The 20,746-nt window shown below is 32.8% G+C and overlaps 4 protein-coding genes and 1 long non-coding RNA gene across 5 annotated transcripts; 4 read left to right on the top strand and 1 right to left on the bottom strand.

Annotated features, from left to right (window-relative positions):
* LOC125848961 (uncharacterized) lies at positions 1-1,132 on the top strand. Its single transcript, XR_007444569.1, has 3 exons — positions 1-181; positions 434-636; positions 874-1,132. It is a non-coding gene; the product is annotated as an uncharacterized LOC125848961 (long non-coding RNA).
* Positions 1,133-5,332: 4,200 nt separating this feature from the next.
* LOC125848952 (lamin-like protein) lies at positions 5,333-7,926 on the top strand. The gene is made up of 2 exons (XM_049528923.1): positions 5,333-5,568; positions 7,266-7,926. The coding sequence occupies exons 1-2, from the start codon at positions 5,379-5,381 to the stop codon at positions 7,604-7,606; spliced, it is 531 nt and encodes a 176-aa protein (XP_049384880.1). The 5' UTR covers positions 5,333-5,378; the 3' UTR covers positions 7,607-7,926.
* A 5,429-nt stretch (positions 7,927-13,355) lies between these two features.
* Positions 13,356-14,253, top strand: LOC125848953 (lamin-like protein). Its single transcript, XM_049528924.1, has 2 exons — positions 13,356-13,563; positions 13,723-14,253. The coding sequence occupies exons 1-2, from the start codon at positions 13,398-13,400 to the stop codon at positions 14,055-14,057; spliced, it is 501 nt and encodes a 166-aa protein (XP_049384881.1). The 5' UTR covers positions 13,356-13,397; the 3' UTR covers positions 14,058-14,253.
* A 295-nt stretch (positions 14,254-14,548) lies between these two features.
* On the bottom strand, positions 14,549-15,705 carry LOC125847493 (uncharacterized). The gene has a single exon (XM_049527101.1). The coding sequence runs from the start codon at positions 15,703-15,705 to the stop codon at positions 14,656-14,658; it is 1,050 nt and encodes a 349-aa protein (XP_049383058.1). The 3' UTR covers positions 14,549-14,655.
* A 1,155-nt stretch (positions 15,706-16,860) lies between these two features.
* LOC125848943 (uncharacterized) lies at positions 16,861-20,746 on the top strand. Its single transcript, XM_049528914.1, has 7 exons — positions 16,861-17,206; positions 17,405-17,499; positions 18,264-18,381; positions 18,512-18,630; positions 19,294-19,480; positions 19,611-19,754; positions 20,272-20,746. The coding sequence occupies exons 1-7, from the start codon at positions 16,928-16,930 to the stop codon at positions 20,560-20,562; spliced, it is 1,233 nt and encodes a 410-aa protein (XP_049384871.1). The 5' UTR covers positions 16,861-16,927; the 3' UTR covers positions 20,563-20,746.

Below are 20,746 nucleotides of genomic sequence, written 5' to 3'. Positions count from 1 at the left end.
GCTTAAGGGCTGTTGGTTTGTTTTCATCCTTGGATGTTCTATCAAACATGTTGCCTGTGAAGCTAAAGAACTGTTGCTTGGCACGACATTTCAGGTGGGTTTGTGATGTATTTTACAACCACCAGTTCGAAGGAAGCAAATGCACTTCAAGTACTTTCTAGTTTTCCTCAAACACAAACAAGTAAAAAAAAATTGATTTGCATACTTCACTTCTAAAGCTATACTCTGATCTTATTGATCTTTTGGTTTGCATATATAATCCGGAAGCCCAAACAAGGTCTTGCATTCTCTGAAAGAGTTTCTGCTGAATCGCCCTTGTGCATCCTAGTGTCTCCTTCAAAATTGTTGATATTGAAAGGTCCATATTTGATACACCAGTTAACTTAAGGATATTTCCTGTCTGGTTTTTTAGATTTTGTTTATTTGCATGCAGTGAGGATGACCTGCTTTGCACAGGTGCTCCGTTGCCACTATTGTCCAGTGGGTTTGGGATTCATCTGAGTTCCCTTAACAAATTGAGTGCAAGCAATTGTTCATTCATGCTTTCAGGATACATCTCAGGTGGGATTCATCTGAGTTCCCTTAACAAATTGAGTGCAAGCAATTGTTCATTCAAGCTTTCAGGATACATCTCAGGTCCTGATGTTTACACAGTGGAAGTATACAAGCATGGATAAAGGGATGTGATAAGTTATCTTTTCTACACTTTGTTTGATTCTAGCATTTATCTTCGTTGAACATTACAGTGTGGTGACAGTTTATTCTCTGTCGAAAGGTAATGTTATCAAATTTCTTCGGAGGGTTAGGTGTCTTGCTGATATTATCTCAATCAAATATGTTAGCAACTCTCACGACCTGGTGTTTCTCCATCAGGCCAAGTGTGAAAATGAAACTTGTTAACATCTGGAATAGCAAATTACAAGCTCAAGGGGAGTGCACAAGTACACACGATGGGAAGTCAAAAGAAGATAAACCATTCCTGTCATTTGTTCCTGACCTGAATAAGAATTAAGAGCTGAATGTTTCTAGTGCATGTTTCAGTCAATTAGCTGCATTTCTTTCTCCCACTTCTCAAGATTATCTTAGACTGCATTCTTATTAATCATGAAAGCCTTAGAGATTACAATGTCTATTTCTTAGTCACCTGCACTACATAGTCTTTCAAATTCCATCTGCATATGTTCTGATTTTTGTAACAGAATTGTCATGCCTGGCTTTTTTTACTCAAGTTTTCACAATATGCACCAACAAAAACTGAAGTTTCTGGGAGAAAATGGAGGGACTTCCCTCCAGATATTACAGTTGTTTACCTTAGCTATATCTCAGATGTTATTAGAACTTCTTCTCTATTTTGTTAAGATGAATTTTTACTTTTTCCAATATGAGATGCAGACTGGTACTGGAACAGCGAATCTTAAGAATCAGGATTCTATACTCAATGTCACTTCTGACGTCTTGCATTTTATCGGTGATTCATCGGTTCCTGATACCATTGATAAAAACTGCCTGGAGGGTGCCAAAGTTCTCGAACAGGTTGATAATAAGTTTATTCCGATTGTGGTGAACACAACAATTGCTATAATTGATCAGATCCATTCTGTCCTTTCTATTGTCCATTATGGCCATTCTTTGTTTCTCATGAAATTCCTTATAATGCATTTACTTTAAACGATTATTTCTCTTAGGGATCCTTTGGTTGGACTCATTAGCAAAAATAAATCTCTGCATAAACAGTATGCCATTTGTTTGCTGCATAAGAAAAAGTAAAATCTGCATAACTATGTATCACTCAGTTATCCCCATAAGAAAAAATAAGCTTGACATAACTGATCGATGCAGCATTTGGTTGACGGTATTTAACTGTTCAGTGTTAATATCTTCTTGACTCATACAAGAATCTCTGTCTTATTTTATGTGCGATAGGTTATGGAATAAAAACACATTTGTCAACAATGCATGAATGGATATGTCTTACTCTCTTGTATTGCAAATATCTTGATTCTAAGCAAGAATTGGCACCTATTTTATTCTGATAACGACATTGGTTTCGAGTCTTCGACCATGCTTTTAATTTGCAGGTCATGCTTGAAATTGGTTACCAATTACTACACAACTGTGCTGACCAAACTCAAAACTGGGATTAGATCTGCAACATTCATTCTCAAGCTTCAAAAAATCAATCTTTGTTTAAATTTTCATCACACATAAATTTTGCAACATTCATTGAAGTTAAACTAAGTGTGTGCATGAAGTTATATGTTTTGGTTAAAGAAGTTACCTTTAATGTGATTCACAAGTAGCCAACATCTGTCACAAAGCATGGCAAGCACTGAAGAACTTAAGATACAATAAGCTCAAATAAAATATAACTGAAGGAGTGTGAGAAAATAGTTTCCAGAGAAAAAGAACAATGGACTGATCTTGTATTCAGTCAAGTTACTGATCTTATATAGATAGAATTACAACTTTAATAGAGTCACAATCCCACTTTTGTTCAATGCCATTGACAAAGGAAGTTCAAGTTGAGCATCTTCTGATAAGACTGGATTAGGAAAAAAACTAACATCCGATGGAAGTCACAATATTATATTGTTCCACCAGATGCCTATAAATATGTGATTCTTCGCCTGAGAATATGTTAATAACCAGTTGTAATTTATGATTTTTTTTAAGTCCGTGTAAGAGATATAATTTTGAGTAATAATCTGGTCTGTCAGTGCAGCCTTTTTTTTCAGTGTGTGTACTTTACCAGATTTGTTTAAGGATTCATATTCTTTGACTGTTACCAGAGAAAGTGAAGGAATTGCTATTTTCTTGTTGATGACTTTATAAGTCTCCAAAAGCCAGTAAGAGTTTCCATCCGTCGTTAGCTCTGATCTACTCAAGTGTCAAATTTAGTTCCACAAAAATGTAGCCGAATTTACCTGTCTAAAATGTTCGAGTAAAAGTGCTCCCGATCGACATCAAAAAATTATGTTAGGTATAAACATATTACACTTATAAGTATATATAATAAATAAATATGTAATCTTGCGATTAGTGTGTGGCCAAACACTTACCAAGTGTGTAAATAAAAATTTACTTTTTACACATCATATATATTAAAATCAAACTAGTCCTTGTATCTGTTTTTAACTTTGAAATGAATGCATAGGTGGAGCTAGGAATTTGACTAAAAATGTGTGAAATTAAATATACACTTAAAATAGCTAATATTTAACATTATTCATTTTAAAAAAAAACTAACATTTACAACATTTATACCTCATATGTAGTGCCGGCAAAATGAGCTCATATTTAATGGCTTGGGTGAGTGACTTTTTACATGGGTAAAATATGGGTTGATACCCATATTCAACCCATAAAAATATTGGTAAAATATGGATTAGCCAAATGAGTTAAGCTTCTAACTTTTATTCACTCAAAATTTATGATATTACCAAATATATTGTAACTTCTCTTCCTTCTTATGTTCTTCTATCAAAACTAATTATTTTTCTCTATAATTGAAAATGCGAAGTCTTTGGCCCTCCAAAAATATCTATTTTAAATGTACATTTCTTTTGTTAATTTTAATTATATTTTATTTATTTATTTAATTTTATATTGGATAATAAATAATAGTGTAAAATAAGCAAATCNTCAAAAATTATTTTCTACTCTAGTAAAAATAAAAGATATTTCTCAAAAATATTTTTCATTCATAAACCAAACACTACAAATCTTTTCCGAAAAACATTTTCTACTCACCAACCAAACATGAGAAAATAAATAAAAAATCTACTTGTTTTCCAGGAAAACATAAATTTATTTTATATTGAAAAGTTATAGGATTTTTTTTTTTTACTTTTATGATACAATAAATCTAAATGAAACATTTTTAACATATTTCATCTAAAAAAAGACTAAAATATTTTCTCCATGTTGAATTCTTATGTAGAGAACTATTTACTCATGAAAATATGGGTAAACTAGTATTTTACCCAATCCATTTTTACCCATATCAAATATGAGCAGGTTGAATTATTACCCATTTTATGTTGACCCATTTTCAACCCGCCCAAATTTGACCCAACCCGCTCAGTTGCCACCACTCCTCATAGGTCACAATCGATTCTCTTACTAGAAACATACAAAGAAACACACAAACTTCTATAGAAGTATTTATTTTTGTTTTCATCTGAGAAAAGTTTGAAACATTATCTTCTTAGTATATACTATTTCTAATATTTATATTTGATGTTCATGTGCATCGAATCCGTCATTCTTTGAATTTTTTTTTTCAAGTTCAATTGCGTTGTATACCATATCAAATCTGAAAAAATAAAATAAAATTGTGGTTGCAAATGTAAGCCGTAAATCTCAGACCAGAAATGCCTAGCTGGACCTAAGTTTTATTGTGAAATTCTTGATTTTTTTTCATTTTAAATGAAAAAAATGCAAAATTTGGCATTTTTGTCTGCTGTGTTCCATTTTTTCAACGCATAAACTTTCTTGTACTGATTATCATGTTTCTAAAACATAAAAAGTCAGCAATTCATAATCTCAACAGTAAAATTGTGTCGGTTGTTTTAACAAATATGATCCTAACAAGTTAGACTATACTAATATTGTTCAATAAAATTTTTTGTCATGAAATACAATTTAATTTCATCTATAGGTGGTTTGAGAAACTTACAAGTTTGATCTAAACTTACTGATTGCAACAAGCTATCTCAGACATTTTGTTATTGATTAGAGTTATTTATAGAGATTAGTTCAAAATTTAGTTATTTATATATTATTTATTTTAATTTTATTGTGGATATGATTTATAATTTAAATATGTTTTAAATATGTTATATTGTAAATTAATAATTGAATAACGTACATAATACTTAACGCGTATAATTCACTTAACTAATGTATCTTGCACCGTTAATGAGTTGAGTTCAAAATTTGATTAAAAGGTGGTAGTAATGGATCACATGCAGTTGAGGGTAGGCGTATCCTATGTGATAAATGAGCTGTTAAGTTTTGACATTGCTTTTAGCTTAATATATGCGTTACTCCACTTTATTAATTAAAAAATATCATGTTCTGTTATTATTATTATTATTATAGGAAGATAAAAAGAAGGTAATTTCTAAAATAGTTAAAAAAAGATAAATTATTTCTTGATGGACTTAGTGCAATGAATAAGTTATTTATCTTTAATCAAAATTTTCGAGTTCGAAACTAAATATGACAAAATCAACTTTGCCTAAATGCCCGCAAAAGTTAGTAAAAGATAAATTACAGGTGAGTAAAGTTTCAACTATAAATAAGGTAGTCCACAACTCCACATGCATCTGGAAAGAAGAGCTTTTAGCTAAGAACTCTAGTATATTACTGTAGCAATGGAGGTGGTGAGAAGGAGGAACTTTGGTTGGCCGACAAGGGCGGTGGTGCTAACATGCGCCTTGCTCGTTATGCTGCCTCAAGTGTACTCGGTTCGGTACATTGTGGGATCGAAATTTGGTTGGACTAACAGTGTCAATTACACCAATTGGGCTAAGGACAAACATTTCTACAACGGAGACTGGCTCTGTAAGCTCTAGATCTACTCTTCTTTCAGCTCATTCTTAAGATTTTCTACTGTTCTTAGCTTGCTTCTAGCCTTCGACTAATGTCTCCTTAATTAGAAATTAGTCCGGATCTTAAATATACCCGGGGTTTAGTATAAATATGAGTATAATTTTGTTTCTACAATTGGAGCTTGGAGCCTGAGTTTTCTGTTTAAGCTCTGTGGTTTACTGGGTTTCATTTATTTGCTTGCTGCTTTCTATAATTGGAGCTCTGCCTTTTCCAGTGCTAATTAGTAAGAGTAACTTTCTGAAGCTTTGATTGACTTGACGTTTGCTAGATAGTGAAGGTCTGGTGTAAATTGCCTTTTTTTCTGTGAAGGAGTGAATTATTTTCTAAAATTAGAAATCTTCTGTGTCGTTCAGATCTATGTTTTTAGCTTGCATTTAGAATGTCATTTACTCTGTTTATACCTAATTTGAATTATAGAGTTTCCAGCTGGGCATTTTCGGTGATGAAAGTTTGAAGTTTTTCCTTTTTATGACTGCTTTGAGCTCTGGAAAAGGCAGCTTCTTCATAAAGGCAATGGTGTTTCGTTTGAAATTTAATGTTGCCCTTTCCTTTTTTTGGGGTTTACTTAGATCTAAATCGCACACATATTCTACTGTTTTGCAATGAATGAAAGCGTCATCTTGAATTACTTGTCATTTTAGTGCTATAGTTGCGATATCATCACCATTCTTCACACGTTGTAATGTTCTCTTTTGGATGTACATTTGCCCCCAGCATTTCCTCTATGGTGGTTTACATCAAGAAGCGACAGTTGTAATATCACCATTCTTCACACATCGTAACGTTCTCTTTTGGATGTACATTTGCCCCCAGTATTTCCTTTATGCTGTTTGTTTTTACATCAAGAATATTCCTTTATTACTCATTAAGAAGAAAAAAAGTTGTGATATCACCAAATTCCTGCTCTATTCATGATCTTCTCTGTCCTCAGTTTTGTGTTACTGTAGAGATGGCTAAGTAACTTCGCCATGGATCTCAAACTTGTTTTTTTTTTCCATTTCTTAAATTGCATTAGCACAGACAGATTAGCTGTTATGTGAGCCATTGATTAAAGAAATTGTTTTGAGCTTCTTGTTATTAGAAGGTAAATCCAATTTTTTTCTTTGTGACTGTAAAATTCTGTCTTTACTCTCAAGTGTTTTTGTTTGGATCTGATGTTCAAGTAACCACTTTTGTCTGATATTCTAATCTTTAAGCCAATTTGCAACAATTAAATACTTGTAAAAATGGATTTGGTAGGACATTATAGCTAATCAAAAGAGAAATAAAACATTGGATAAGACAACAATTCCAGCCACATGCTAAGATGTCACCCTCCTGGCTGATCATGTCCAGAATCATCCAGTTGTTTTGTAGGGACAAATATGTTTGTCAGTTGTCACAGTATTGGTTCCAGCAAATGCTGGACAAGCGTTGCTAATTTCTCTAATCTAGTTTGCTGCATAATGTGTAATCTAGTGAAGAAATATTTTATCATTTTTCGAACGGCTCAATGATGTATAAGTGTGTACTTGTGCATATACATTTGTAGTGTTTGCTGATTGCTATGCTTATCTTGCCTCGCAATAACTTAAAGACACATTACAAGACATATTAAGATATCTTTAGTTATTTGTCGCTGTTTAGTAACTCTTCCTCTCCCATCCCAGTTTTTGTGTATGACAGGAACCAGATGAATGTGCTTGAGTTAAACAAGACCGACTACGAGAGCTGCAATACTGATCATCCTCTCCACAATTGGACCACTGGAGCAGGAAGGGACGTTGTTCCGCTTAATGTGACTAAAACCTACTATTTCGCTAGTGGCAAAGGATACTGCTATGGAGGCATGAAAGTGGCTATTCATGTTGAAAAGGCACCTCCACCACCAAAAGCTGCTCCAGTACGCAGCAGTTCAACAAATTTGCTCAACTCATTTAAAGGACAGATAATGATACCAGCTCTTTTTGCAACTGCTGCTGCGTGGGATGCATTTCTTCTGCTCTGGTAGGATGGTTAATTGAACCATAAATGCTGGATGCTTCAGATAATTAGTTAAACCAAGTGTCAAGAAAGTGTTTAGATTTTTATTTTTTTTTGTGTGCTCGTATTTTCTTTTTTCTTGAAAGTTACATCTTTTTTTTTTCCCACTAAGTGCCATCATCATTTGACCTGAAAATCAATTTTTTATTTCAGATCAAATTGGTGTGGGGGGTTGATTTGAAAATTTGTTTATTTATGTTGTTACCTAAACAAGTTTACAATTGTTTCATTGGAGAAATTGATCGCGTGGATGACGGAGACCTTTCATGTTACTCTTTTCATTTGTTATACCTCTCTTAATTATCATTATTTTGTTGTAATTAGCTGTCTCGATTTGAATTTGGAGTCATCTAAATTTAGATTGTGGTCCAGGTCCACTCCAGTGCAAATTAGTTATGAAAAGTTTGTCTTCATATTAAAGAGCTCACATGATAGATTGTGATCATTTTAGGTTATATTAATATAAAAGAGGAAAATAAGTTGCGTGTGTTATTTCAATGGGTTCAAATACTAGTACCTGGCAAGGGAATGGTGGGCCCTTGCCATGTGACTTTTGATTCTGTTCTCACAAGTTAATTAACAGCTGGTTTCCAATAATGTAATGTATAATATATCGTTGGGGTTGAAGAAAAGTAGATAGGAATAAAATATTGTTTTGTGCCATTTTCTTGTTCAGTGCGTTTGTTTGATTTTTTGAGGAACCTTTTCAATATTTTTCCAACTTCTTTTGGTTTCCTACCCAACGCCAATAATTTTGCCAACACACATTTGCAGTGATCTGATTTTTTTTTGGTTTCCAAACGAAAAATGGGCGAGTATTTGGCCATGAGATGTTTTCACTTTTTTGCAGAGTTGAACTTCTAAAAGAACTTTTCTTTTCAAGAATTACAAAAACAACAAAATAGTTTTCACTATTTTTACTCTAAATTACTCACATTTTTTAAAAAAAAAAACACTCTAATTTGTGTTTGTAGCCTAAAACTACTTTGATTTTCAAATATAATTTTTTATTTTAAAAATAAAAGATACTTTTTTTAAAAAAGGAAAAATTGCAGAAATCTCACATTTTAGTTTACTTATTACCATTATCCCCTATAAGTTTTACAAATCTCCAAAATCCCTCATTTTCGCGCATCAGATTAGTGTATCTCGCGCATCAGATAATGTATCATGTATAAAATGTACATCAGATTAGTGTATCATGTATAAAATGTAATATATCTTACTTAACGATTAAGTTCATCAAATTAATGTATCAGCGTTTATATTATTGAATCCGTTTTGAAAGATTTCTGTAATTATAAACTTTTAAGGGATATATTGTAATTTTGCTTTAAAAGTATGTGATTTTTGTAATTTAAAAAAAATCACAATAAACTATGATCAAATGCTCAAAGAAAGAGTTATTTGAAATTTTGAAGAACTTTTTGCACCCGTTTCTGTAACTAACGTAAGAGGCTCTGTCAATCGGATTCTAGTTTCTTCTGGACCTAGTTCTGTAATTCCAATGAATTGAATGCATTTCTGGACGGGCATTTTGCACTTTTGTCCCTTTTTGTGCTTGTTTTTGAATTTTATCTCTAGTAATAAATATTTTTTCACATGACATACGTTTATATTTTTATATCATAATATTTTAAAAGTTGTGTTATTTTAATTTTTAAAGAACTTATTTTTCACCAGATGTAAGTTTGATGACTAAAAGACAAAAAAAATAAAGACCAACTTATTTGTAGGACAAAAATTAAAGACCAATCCATTTATAGAATAAAAATTAAAGAGCAATTCATTTGAAGGACTAAATTAGGAATATTCACACGAATACCTCTATTTTGAGATGATCTTTAATTTTTATTATTCAATAATTTAAGTAGTAAAAAAATAGCCTCAACATTAAAAATAATCTGAAGGCACAAGTTATATCTTACAAGACATAAGCTCAATTTCAAATAGTGTGCCTTAAGAAGTTCATAATCCACAACTTATGTCCTTACGAGACAAAAAACAGCACGGTAAAATTTGCAAGATACAAGTTATGCCTTGTCAGACATAAATTCAATTTCAATCCACAAAATTATGTCTCTTAGTTCTATGAACTTTTGTCGGATAAGGTAAAAGTTCTTTAATTTATGCCTTGTGAATTAGATACTACACAATTTATATCAAATAAAAAAAGTTTTCTAAACTTTTACCTTTGAAAAATTAAATCATAATTAAGAATACTTTGGTCTAGAAAATTTCATCAAATAAAAAGCACGCACAATAACTTGCAATTATGTTTATGGACACTGCTTGGATAAATGGGGCTCAGGATGAACGAAGCCCATTTGAGCGTTTAAATTGTACTCAAAGGTAAATTTGAGTATATTGACATAATATTTTAAAATTAAATTAAATTGGATGAAAAATTATAAATTATAACTTTTTTTTCTTCATATTAATAAAATAAAAAAATATTTTTAAAATATTGATCAAAATTACTATAATTTAACTGTCGAAAGCAAAGCATGATGATTAAATTGAGAGGGTAAAAGAAATTACTAATTTTATGGTGTTCAAAATATGTGAGAAATTTCAGGCGCTCTCTATACAATATCTACATTCATATGGAAGAGGCATTAATATTTGTCTCTTCTATGCTAATAGCCATGTCTTTTATCTAAAAAATGAATTTAGGCATCTTGTACAAAGGAAAACGTGTCACATAAATTGAGACAAATTAAAAGAATATTAATAGTCTTGTTTTTACGCTCTGTTAATTATGTGAAAAGAAAAAAAATGAAATTACATAGACAATAATTACACTAAAGGATAGTTTGGTATATAGGATGAAATAAATAAAAATATCTCAATAAATTATTTTATTCCGCATTTAATATGAGATAGTAATCCCACAATTTTAGTACAAATTGTAGGGTAAAACTTACTCGCATCGGGTGTTTACACCAAGTCAATACATGCATGCCATGTGTTTAAATTTATAGTTCATTTTACTTAACCATAATTAATTGACATGTGTTTTACTTCATTAAATCACGTAATAATGGGAATTGCATTGGCTTGGTATAAATACCCGGTGAGGATAAGTTCTTCCCCGTAGAATAATATAACTTTGAAATTAGCTAATACCTCAAATTAGACATGAGATTGACTCAATTTTTATTTCAGGATATTATCTTTTATTCCTCGTACCAACGACCCGTTGAAGTAAGAATTCTTGACCCACATTTTTCCTTATGTTAGCCAAATTCATTTCAACCCAAGTAACTTTTGAATGAGACAAAACATTGCATATTTATTAACTTCCATTTTGTCTTCTCAAAACCATCTCAATTCTCAACCCATCTACTCCCTCTGTCTCTAATTACTTATCAATTTTGACAAATCAAGAAAAGACAAAGTTTTTTTTTACCTATTATACCCTCAATTAATTACTTTGAAAAAGGTAGACTTCTTGGAAATCTTAAATTTTTAATTCCTCCACTTCATAATTAATAAGGGTAAAATGGTAAACTCACTATATCAATAATTGTTTTCTTAATAGGTGTGCAAAATAAAAAAAATGGACAAGTAATTAGAGACGGAGAGTATTTGACATCTCTAAGCTCACCCCTAGCTCTGAAGGTTAGAAGCATTCTATTTTGCAGTAACATGAAATTAGGAAAGCTTAAGTTAGCTTATAAAAATGTGATTTTGCCAACGTGGTTTCATTTATGACATGTTTATATATTACTTTAGCTCATTGTGATTTGCCCAATTCAACCCATTAAAAATCTGGATTAATATGTAGCTCAAAATTAATTCATAAAAAATCTTATTAAAATATTTAAAACGATTATTTTTTCTATTTAACATGTGACATAACCATGATAAAAAAAACAAAATCGTAGGCACTTGAATAAATCATAGAAAAAACAAACAAATAAATTAAAACTTACTTACTAAACATTAGACTACTTAAATTACGACCCATTTATTAACCAATTTTCCTCGGACTCTTCAAAAATATCAAGGGGTGCATGTCGGATTCGCTAAAAGTAGTTTATTTTTGGAGAATTCGATATGGATGTGGCATCGAAAGTGAAGAGTCCGCGCAATTTAGCCAATTTTAGCCCAATCAATAATGATCTACCTATTTATTAGCCTAGTTCATCCGATTTATTCAAATTCAACTTAACCTGCTCATTTGACATGATACTCGAAACAAATCAGGAGTTTGGGGCACACATCAAAGGAGAAAAATGGAGTTTTTGGCTAAAATCATCCCTGAAGTATGACCTAAACTTAAAGTACATCCTTGTGTTATATAAGTGAACAAAAAATATCCTTGAACTATTCAAAACGTTGCAAGATTCATCCTTCTGTCTATTTTTTTTTAAGAAACTCACGCTACCAACAAAAAATGTGTCAAGTCGAATGAATATATGTACACATGGTTAAGCTAGTCAAGTTAAGTAATTTTTTTTTAATTTTTAGAAATTGAGGGTTTAAATCATATTCAGACAAAATATATTGAAATTCTAAATTCTTTGTAAAAATATGGTCAAATACTACTCCAATTTCAAAATTTTCGAATACAATAATTATTTTTTTATTTGGGAAAATGCATAAGTACCCCCCTAGCCTATGCCCAAAATCCTGAAGACATACCTAACCTTTACTAAGGTCCTATTACCCCCTCGAACTTATTTTATATATAATTTTCTACCCTTTTTTGGCCTCCGTGGCACTATCCTTGAAAAAATTGTCAACAAGTGTTGGGCCCACAAGATAGTGCCACGTAGGCCGAAAAGGGGTAGAAAATTATATATAAAATAAGTTTGGGAGGGGGGGAGGGGTAATAGGACCTTAGTAAATGTTAGGTGTGTCTCAGGGATTTCAGGCATAGGCTGAGGGGGTACTTATGCATTTTCCCTTTTTTTATTTTTATAACTAAACGCCTACGTAATTTCACTAAATTTCCAGCATTTCTGTACATTGTATAAAATGCGAATTGCATTGTATATATAGTACATATGCCCTAAATATTTTATTAAAGAAAACCTCTAAATAGTTGGACGTAATATTTTAAAATGATTTTTTTTACATAATCTTTCTAATCATCGGAACCTACTATATAAATATTTCAAAACTTATGTATTGTTGCAAGTCAATTTACTTGATGATGCAAAAAACATATGAACTAACAACACACAAAATTTAAATTCAGATAATGAAGGATTCATTTCCTATCTTTATCCTTATTCTTTTTAGGTAACTTTGAGTTCTCGTCGTGGCAAAACATGACCAAATTAGTTTTTTTTATTGGTTCAACTAGTTTCTTAACAAAAATAGATTGAAGGATGATTCTTGTTATTTTTTAGATAGTATAAGGATGTTTTATGCTCACTTAGATAATATAAGGATGTACATTAGATTTGAGTCATAGTTGAGGGATGATTTTAGCCAATACCTCGAGAAAAATGCATCAAAGTCCTAAATCGACGAATAGTAAAAAAAGGTACATAATTAGTCACTTTTTTGCCATTTATTTCATTGCTCATTTGGTATGCGTGAGGATTCACGCAGACTTACCCCGATGATTCCTCCCTGTATATATATGGCTGTATCCTCACTGTCAAAATGCACCATATATATGCTTATCAATCACTGTTAAATACCAAAAACAATAAAATTTCCTTTGAATTTGTAGCAATTGTGTGGCTAATACATTTTCTTAAGCAAATTTCAACTTGAGAAAAATATCCTTATTTGTGCCAATGAGGTTTGATCTACTGATAATGATAAGGTTGATGATGCTGTTAGGATTGATCAAGTGTGCAACCAGTGAACTTGACAAGGTGGGCGGCAAGCATGGCTGGGACCAAAATGTTAACTATACTGATTGGGCTTCTCATCAACATTTTTACCTTGGCGATTGGCTTTGTGAGACTCCTTCACCTTTATATCTCATACTAATATGATTTTGTTTTGTCTTATGTCTATTGAAAGTGAAACATAATCGGTGCAATTTAAATAAAACTTGCATGATTTTCTGAGAACTAATTAAATGGTTGCTGAACCTCACTTGTGGTTTCGTTTCAGATTTTGTGTTTGACAAGCACTATTACAACGTACTGGAGGTGAACCAGACGAACTATGAGCAGTGTATTGATCGCGATTTTATATCAAACATTACAAGGGGTGGGAGAGATGTTTTTCATCTAACTCAAGCAAGACCTTATTACTTTATCAGCAGTGGAGGATACTGCTTCCATGGAATGAAATTAGCTATAAATGTTGAAGAACCTTTGCCAGCTTCTCCTGCACCTTCTTCATCAGATAAAACTAATGCTTCTCCACCCCAAATTGTCAAACATTTGATTACACCAGTTTTCGCGATTAGCAGTACTCTTGTGTGGACGTTCTTGTTTGCTTAAGCTACGCAGTCATGACTCCAGTGCATTCTGATCTAGGATTTAATCTTTATGGATTTATATTTCTTTCACACAAACAACATATACATATCTAGGTTTATCTTAATTTTGAGTTTGGGAAATTGTTTCTATTTCAAAGTTTATTAGGCAAGCAACTTTGTATGTTTAGGAGTATTTCTCGTTTTGGTTCAATATTGAATTCTCCCTGAGTAATGCTAAATGTTGCATTCTATTGTACTTTTTGAATTTATTAGAATTCCTGGTTCCGCCATTACTGTCCCTCATACGCAGGTTACCCAACTTGACCAATTGGTTGCCAAACATCTTTCAAATCATACAGAAGAACAGAGAAGATAGAAAAACTACTCTGTTTTCATTCAGAAAGAGGCACACAGTAACTGGAATGGTACCTACAAACATCTTTACTGATGCACCAACCATTAGCAAATAACAATGCTTCTATAATTCAAAGCTAATAAGATACTTGTCAGATATAAAATTACGTCTGCAAACTAGAACTACTACTAAATTACGTCGAAATACTAAGCTTTCATACTACTAACTCTTTAAGAAATCAATAGTACTTCTTCTGCTGCTGCTACTACTTACTGGTAGAAAGTTTGCTGTGTATAGCAATTGCTTGAGAAATTAGGCTAGCAGCATCACTAGAATCTTGAGGAAGCAATGTAACGGTCCCCATCTTGTTTATCTTCTCAAGCACTTCAACATACTGCTCAGCAACCCTCAAACTAGTAGCATCAGAACCTCCATCTTCAAGAATTGCTCTTGATACCTCAGTAATTGCATGCGCAGTTGCTTGAGCATTAGATAAAATAGCATCAGCTTTTCCCTTAGCTCTATTCACTTGGTCTTTTTTAGCAGCCTCAGACTCCAAAATCACAGCCATTTTCCTCCCATCTGCTACATTTACATCAGCTTGTCTTTGCCCTTCAGAAATCAGGACTTTCGCCCTTTTCTTACGCTCTGCTTCAGCTTGTAATTCCATAGCCACTCTTACACCTTCTGGTGGTGTTATATCCTTGATCTCATACCTTAAACACTCTAATCCCCAATCAGTACGTAAAGGCCAATCGTTAATCGCATTAAGTATGCATCTATTCAATTCAACTCGCTCTTCAAAAGTCTTATCAAGTGTAATTTTCCCAAGCTCACTACGCATAGTAGTTTGTGCTAACTGGACTACAGCGTAAATAGGGTCCTCTGTTCCATATGAGGCTAAAACAGGATCAATAATTCTTATATAAAGCACACCATCCATTTCAATTGGCACATTGTCTTTGGTAATCCCAGTTTGTCTTGAAATTAGAATTGCTTGTTCCTTTAAGGAATGTACATATTGGATCTTATCGATAAATGGAATCAAATAATTGAGTCCTGGATTCAGTGTTGTAGTATACTTACCAAGACGTTCAACTACGTAGGCGTGTTGTTGAGGAACAAAGTGAATGCCCAAATTTTTGGGTGGCTTGATTTTGTAATTGGTGCTGAAGTTGCATACGGAGGAGATACGTGAAGGGATTATATGTTTGCCGAATAGTTGAGAAGAAGTTGAGAGGTTTTTGCTAAACTGCATTGATTTTCTAATGATTTTCATGGCGTTGAGAGAACTTCCTTTGTAGAAACTCATCATTTTTGCTGAATTTCTTATGAACAATTCTAAATCTGGAGTTCTCTATTGTCGTGCTGAAGTAAAGTTCTTGTTATTTGATGAACAGGTTAAGAATTTGGTTTCTTGTAGGGGAAGACAACTCTATTTATTCTTTTTCTCCAAGAAATATTTTATAAAATATATATATATTTTTTTTAACGTGGATCATTAAGCACTTAACGATAGTTTAGAGGAATGGAGTCACAAAATCATAGAGTTACTCCCTCCGTCACATTTTATGAGACACTTTTCGCATTTTGAAATTCAAACAAGTCTATTTTTGACAGTAAGTTTTTCATAGATCCTTTTAACATTTTGAATTATTAATTATTGTGACTTATATTACTTTATATGTAGTTTATAAATATATAAATTTCATTTCAAAAAAATTAAAGATTTCATATGCAAANTTTTATAAAATATATATATTTTTTAATGTGGATCATTAAGCACTTAACGATAGTTTAGAGGAATGGAGTCACAAAATCATAGAGTTACTCCCACCGTCACATTTTATGTGACACTTTTCGCATTTTGAAATTCAAATAAATCTATTTTTGACAGTAAGTTTTTCATAGATCCTTTTAACATTTTGAATTATTAATTATTGTGACTTATAGTACTTTATATGTAGTTTACAAATATATAAATTTCATTTCAAAAAAAATTGAAGATTTCATACACAAATGTCCGGTCAAAATTAAACTGTTTGATTCTCGAAAAACGTATAGTGTCACATAAATTGAAACAGAAGGAGTACTATTTTTACTTTAACAACAAAAAAAAGACTCACGAATATTTCTCATATGAGAAGTTGGTTAAACATGCCTCATCTATGAAACAAAAAAAGAAAAGAAAAGCATAAGAAAATATCTTGAGAATAAATATTATAAATTTCTTATTTTTAATTTTTTTAATCATATTATTTATTGTGATAAGTGGCAAAACACATTTAAACTATATATTTTTTTTTGAGACTCATAGTTTAGATATGAAATTAAAAAAAGAAGAAGATAATTTAGATGTATTTTTGATATTTTATCTCTTATTTATTTGATGTGTGCGTTACGGGAAGGGTCTTTTTTTCTTCTTTCGGGGTCGGGTCGGGTCACTAAAGCTGAGGAGCAAATTTCCTAGATTATCGGATAAGATTATTCATCTATGGTGAGTACTAGCAGGAAGAAACGTCCGAATTCCCTCCGTCATGGCAACGGCTATGTCAGCCATTTTTGTGCCTCCTACTTCACTCGCTTCCTCCAATACACGAAAGATTAATCTAAGTTCATGGAACGAGAAACTCTTTATACCCCAAAATTTTCCATTCCGGACTCCCAAGTACCAGTCTAGGAAATCACCGTCATGCTCCGGTACAAATGGCACGGTGGTCCAAGGTGATCGGAATACAATCGAACTACCTATAAGTATCGACGCTCTTGACAGTTTCATTCGCCTCAATTTGGGCAACTGGACCGGCTCTTTCCATGTCAGTGTCAACTCCTTTCCTCTTTCTCTCTTTCAGTGGATGCATAGTCTATATATATGTGTATATCTTTTAAAATTTGAATACATGCATTTGTATGACTTTTGAATTTTTGGTTAATATTCGTATGCAATCATGAACAGTTTGAGCTGGAAAGGTGCATTGGATTTGATTTCTTCATCTGCTTGATTTATTTTGCAGCAATTTGATGGTCATGGCAATTTGATGCATAAAATTACAACGAAGCTTGCTGTGGGATCTTATGGTGAAGGTGAACTGATGAGTTTATTACAAACGTGAGTTCCTATAATTTGATTCTTCCCTGTTGGTAGTTAGCGAGCTACTTGTAACAAACAATGTGTCTTAACCTTGCTAGTTTCTGATGAAAATTAGAATGTGATTGCTATAAGAACTGCATTGGGACTTGGATTAACAGTCCTTAACAATTTTGTAGCTTCTTCCGTGACTAATATGTGTAAAGTATGTAAGTATATACATTCTAACTTTGAGAATAATCCAGTCTAGTTCTTTTGTAATTATGAAATTACTAGTACTTATGTAATTAGCATTTAAATAAAACTAAAGGCAGTTGTTAGTCATCTGAAGTTAAAAAAACTCTTTGAGATTAAGGTAAAGTTAAACCATTAGAATTGAGGAGAATACCACGGAAATTTCAATGTTTGCACTTCATGTTATTTGGTTATAGTTTAATCGTATGTAGGTGAACTTTAGGGAGTATATAGAAATCCAGGTGAATTTCTCTTTTTCTTGTTTGTGAATTTTGAGAAATTTTCCATTTAGTGGCATGCATATCTTTAAGTGCAAGTAGATTTTGTCAGCCCAAAGCTCAAATTCTTCCACTGGTTTAAATACAGTAAATTTGGAGCAACAATTAAGGAGGCCAAATTCACACATGCCTCTCTGATGCCTTTTTATCCGCATAAAATTAGTTAACAGTGGACACTAATGTATAGGGTTTCTTCATTAACTTTGGGTACTGTAATATGTGTTCACTTTGTGGTCTGGGAAACAAGTGGACTAATCGGCTTCAAAATTTTAGGTTATACATCAAACAACCTCCATCTACCACTTCATTTTCTGGCGATGATTGTGAGTCAGAGTGGTTTGAGTACAAAATCAAAGAGACCAACATGTTTACCGTGGACAAATATCAACAGGTGAGCTTCACTAAGACAGAGAACTAACTTATATCCACAACTGGTCATACTTAATTAAGATTGTTATCTGCAGTTTCTTTTTCTTTTCAGATTTTATTGCATTTGAGGTACCACTAAAAGTAGTTTGCAGATTGGCTTCTTCCCCAAGGAGAAGGCATACGCACTAAGATATCAGACTGCTGGCATGTTGGAGACTGTGTTAAGACAGGGAGTGCTAGGTGAAGATGATATCGGAGAAGAATCACCAAGGTAAATGTTTCTTACGTGGAGATGACTCAATCGATAAGTTAAAATATCAGTTCTGATGAGATCAAAGGTTGAAATTATGCATATATTTTGCTGCTAGCTTTATTTTGGAAATGCTACCCAGTATGACCTTAATGTTGCTGTTTCTCACTTTTTGCCTTGGCTCTGTTGTGTTCTGGTCTGTGTGCTTATCACTGATGTTTTCAAACATATTCAGTTTTCACCTTGTACTAAAACAAACCAAAAAGGCCAATGCCTAAGAATTTGAGTTAAACAAACTCCAAAAGGCAAATAAGACGATCAATATGTAAATAATCCTCTCATCATAGCAGTAATTAGTTCCCAACTTAAAAGATATCAACTATGTAAAAGAATCTCATACAATTAAGCATTCATTAGTAGATCTTTCCTACTAGCAAATAAATATTGGTGGATCTTGGACATCTCATAAGCTTCATCAGATCAATTAGCTGGCATATTATTGCTTCTGACTTTCATATTAGAAATTATAGACCGTCTTCTAATAACCAATTGCAAAGGTTATGTACATTGCACGGGATCTTTTCTCATGAAGGACTGATTCATATTTTTTTATTAGCTTTATCTTTTGGCTCCTGGCTTTGAATGTGTTAATATCATTCTATAATTCCTTCTTTTCTTTCACAGAAATCTGAAGCTTCCCTCTAAACGGCCTTCTATTGTATGTGAAAATTGTCTTTATTCACTGGAGAAAGATAGGCGAGTGAGAGCGTTTCATATAATGGACCCGAAAGGAATACTGGAAATGATTTTAGTTTTCCTTGAAGAAAGAGGTAATGGAGAGGCCATTCCTCCTTCCTTTGACAATTTCAAGGTAATTTTGACTTGAAAGGGGAAGGGTTGCCCTTCTATTCTTCGTTTGGACTACCTAAACATAGTTTGATTCAACATGTTAGTTACCAGAACCAAATGATTGTTCTTATGCATTCCTGGTCATCTTGTAGGAGGATACTGAAAGAATTCTGCCTCATCTTGGAACTTGGAAAGGTCATTCGCGAACAACACGTACTGGTGTTTATGGAGCAACAATTAGTGAAGCAAATACAACTGCTGTTCTTGAATTTGACAAGGACGGCCAGCTAGTTCAGGTTTGTTAGCTCCTTGCAATCAGTTCCTTGTATCCGATCGTTAAGTAATGGTGAACTACTAGTATCCACGAAAGGGTCACCTGCCCAGTTACACTTGGATAGTAAATGGAATCTCTCTTTCATGCAACTACTTTGAGAAATGAATTTGAAATAGTTCAATGATATGATGAATTTGCCGTCTGGATGGATCCTCTGCTCTATATGAAACACAAATGCATTGGTAGAATGGAGTTGTCACCATAAGCTTAACTCAGATATGGAGATTCAATTTGTTGTTTTTCCTGAAGGAGGATAATTAACACTAAATTAGAACGGTTCTCAACTCTCTTTTTTTGTTTTTCAACCCTTTAGCAAAAATTGTTTCTCTCTTGTTGGTGTCCCAAGTTAATTATCAAAAAAAGATGGGAGGGTGGGGAAAGTTGTGATTTCTCATTTTGCTTTATTTATTTCAGGCGCTGAAATGAATATCTTTGGTCTTAGCTTTTGGTTGCTAATATAATTTCCTTCTTAAATCAAGGATATCACGTCTACTTCTGGTGCTACTAATATTACAACGAATGTACATTGGACCGGTACCATGTCCAAAAACCTAGTGACTTTCGACGGTGGTTTCCAGCTTACTCTGTTGCCTGGGGGCATTTACATGGGGTACCCATCTGATGTGGCCAAGAATGTGCAAGAATCCACAGCATTTCATGTTGAGTTTTGTTGGCTTGAATCTCCTGGCAAGAGACAAAGACTTATTCGCACTTACGATGTAGAGGGCTTTGCTGTTTCATCTACATATTTCATCGAGTCCAAAGTCTGAGTTATTTCCCCTGATTCAAAAAGATCTGCTTCAGGCACCATATTCTTCTCCCGCATGAACCATTTTTCCTGGGTACAATCACCATTGTAGTATCAATTGTATCTATCTATTTTTATTTTACAATAATTGTGTCACGTTATTATCTGATTGGTGCTAATTGATGTCCAACAAAATGTATATAGAA

This window comes from Solanum stenotomum, chromosome 12 (genome assembly GCF_019186545.1).
Source record: "Solanum stenotomum isolate F172 chromosome 12, ASM1918654v1, whole genome shotgun sequence".
NCBI lineage: Eukaryota > Viridiplantae > Streptophyta > Magnoliopsida > Solanales > Solanaceae > Solanum > Solanum stenotomum.
This window is presented reverse-complemented; position numbering and strand designations above follow the sequence as displayed.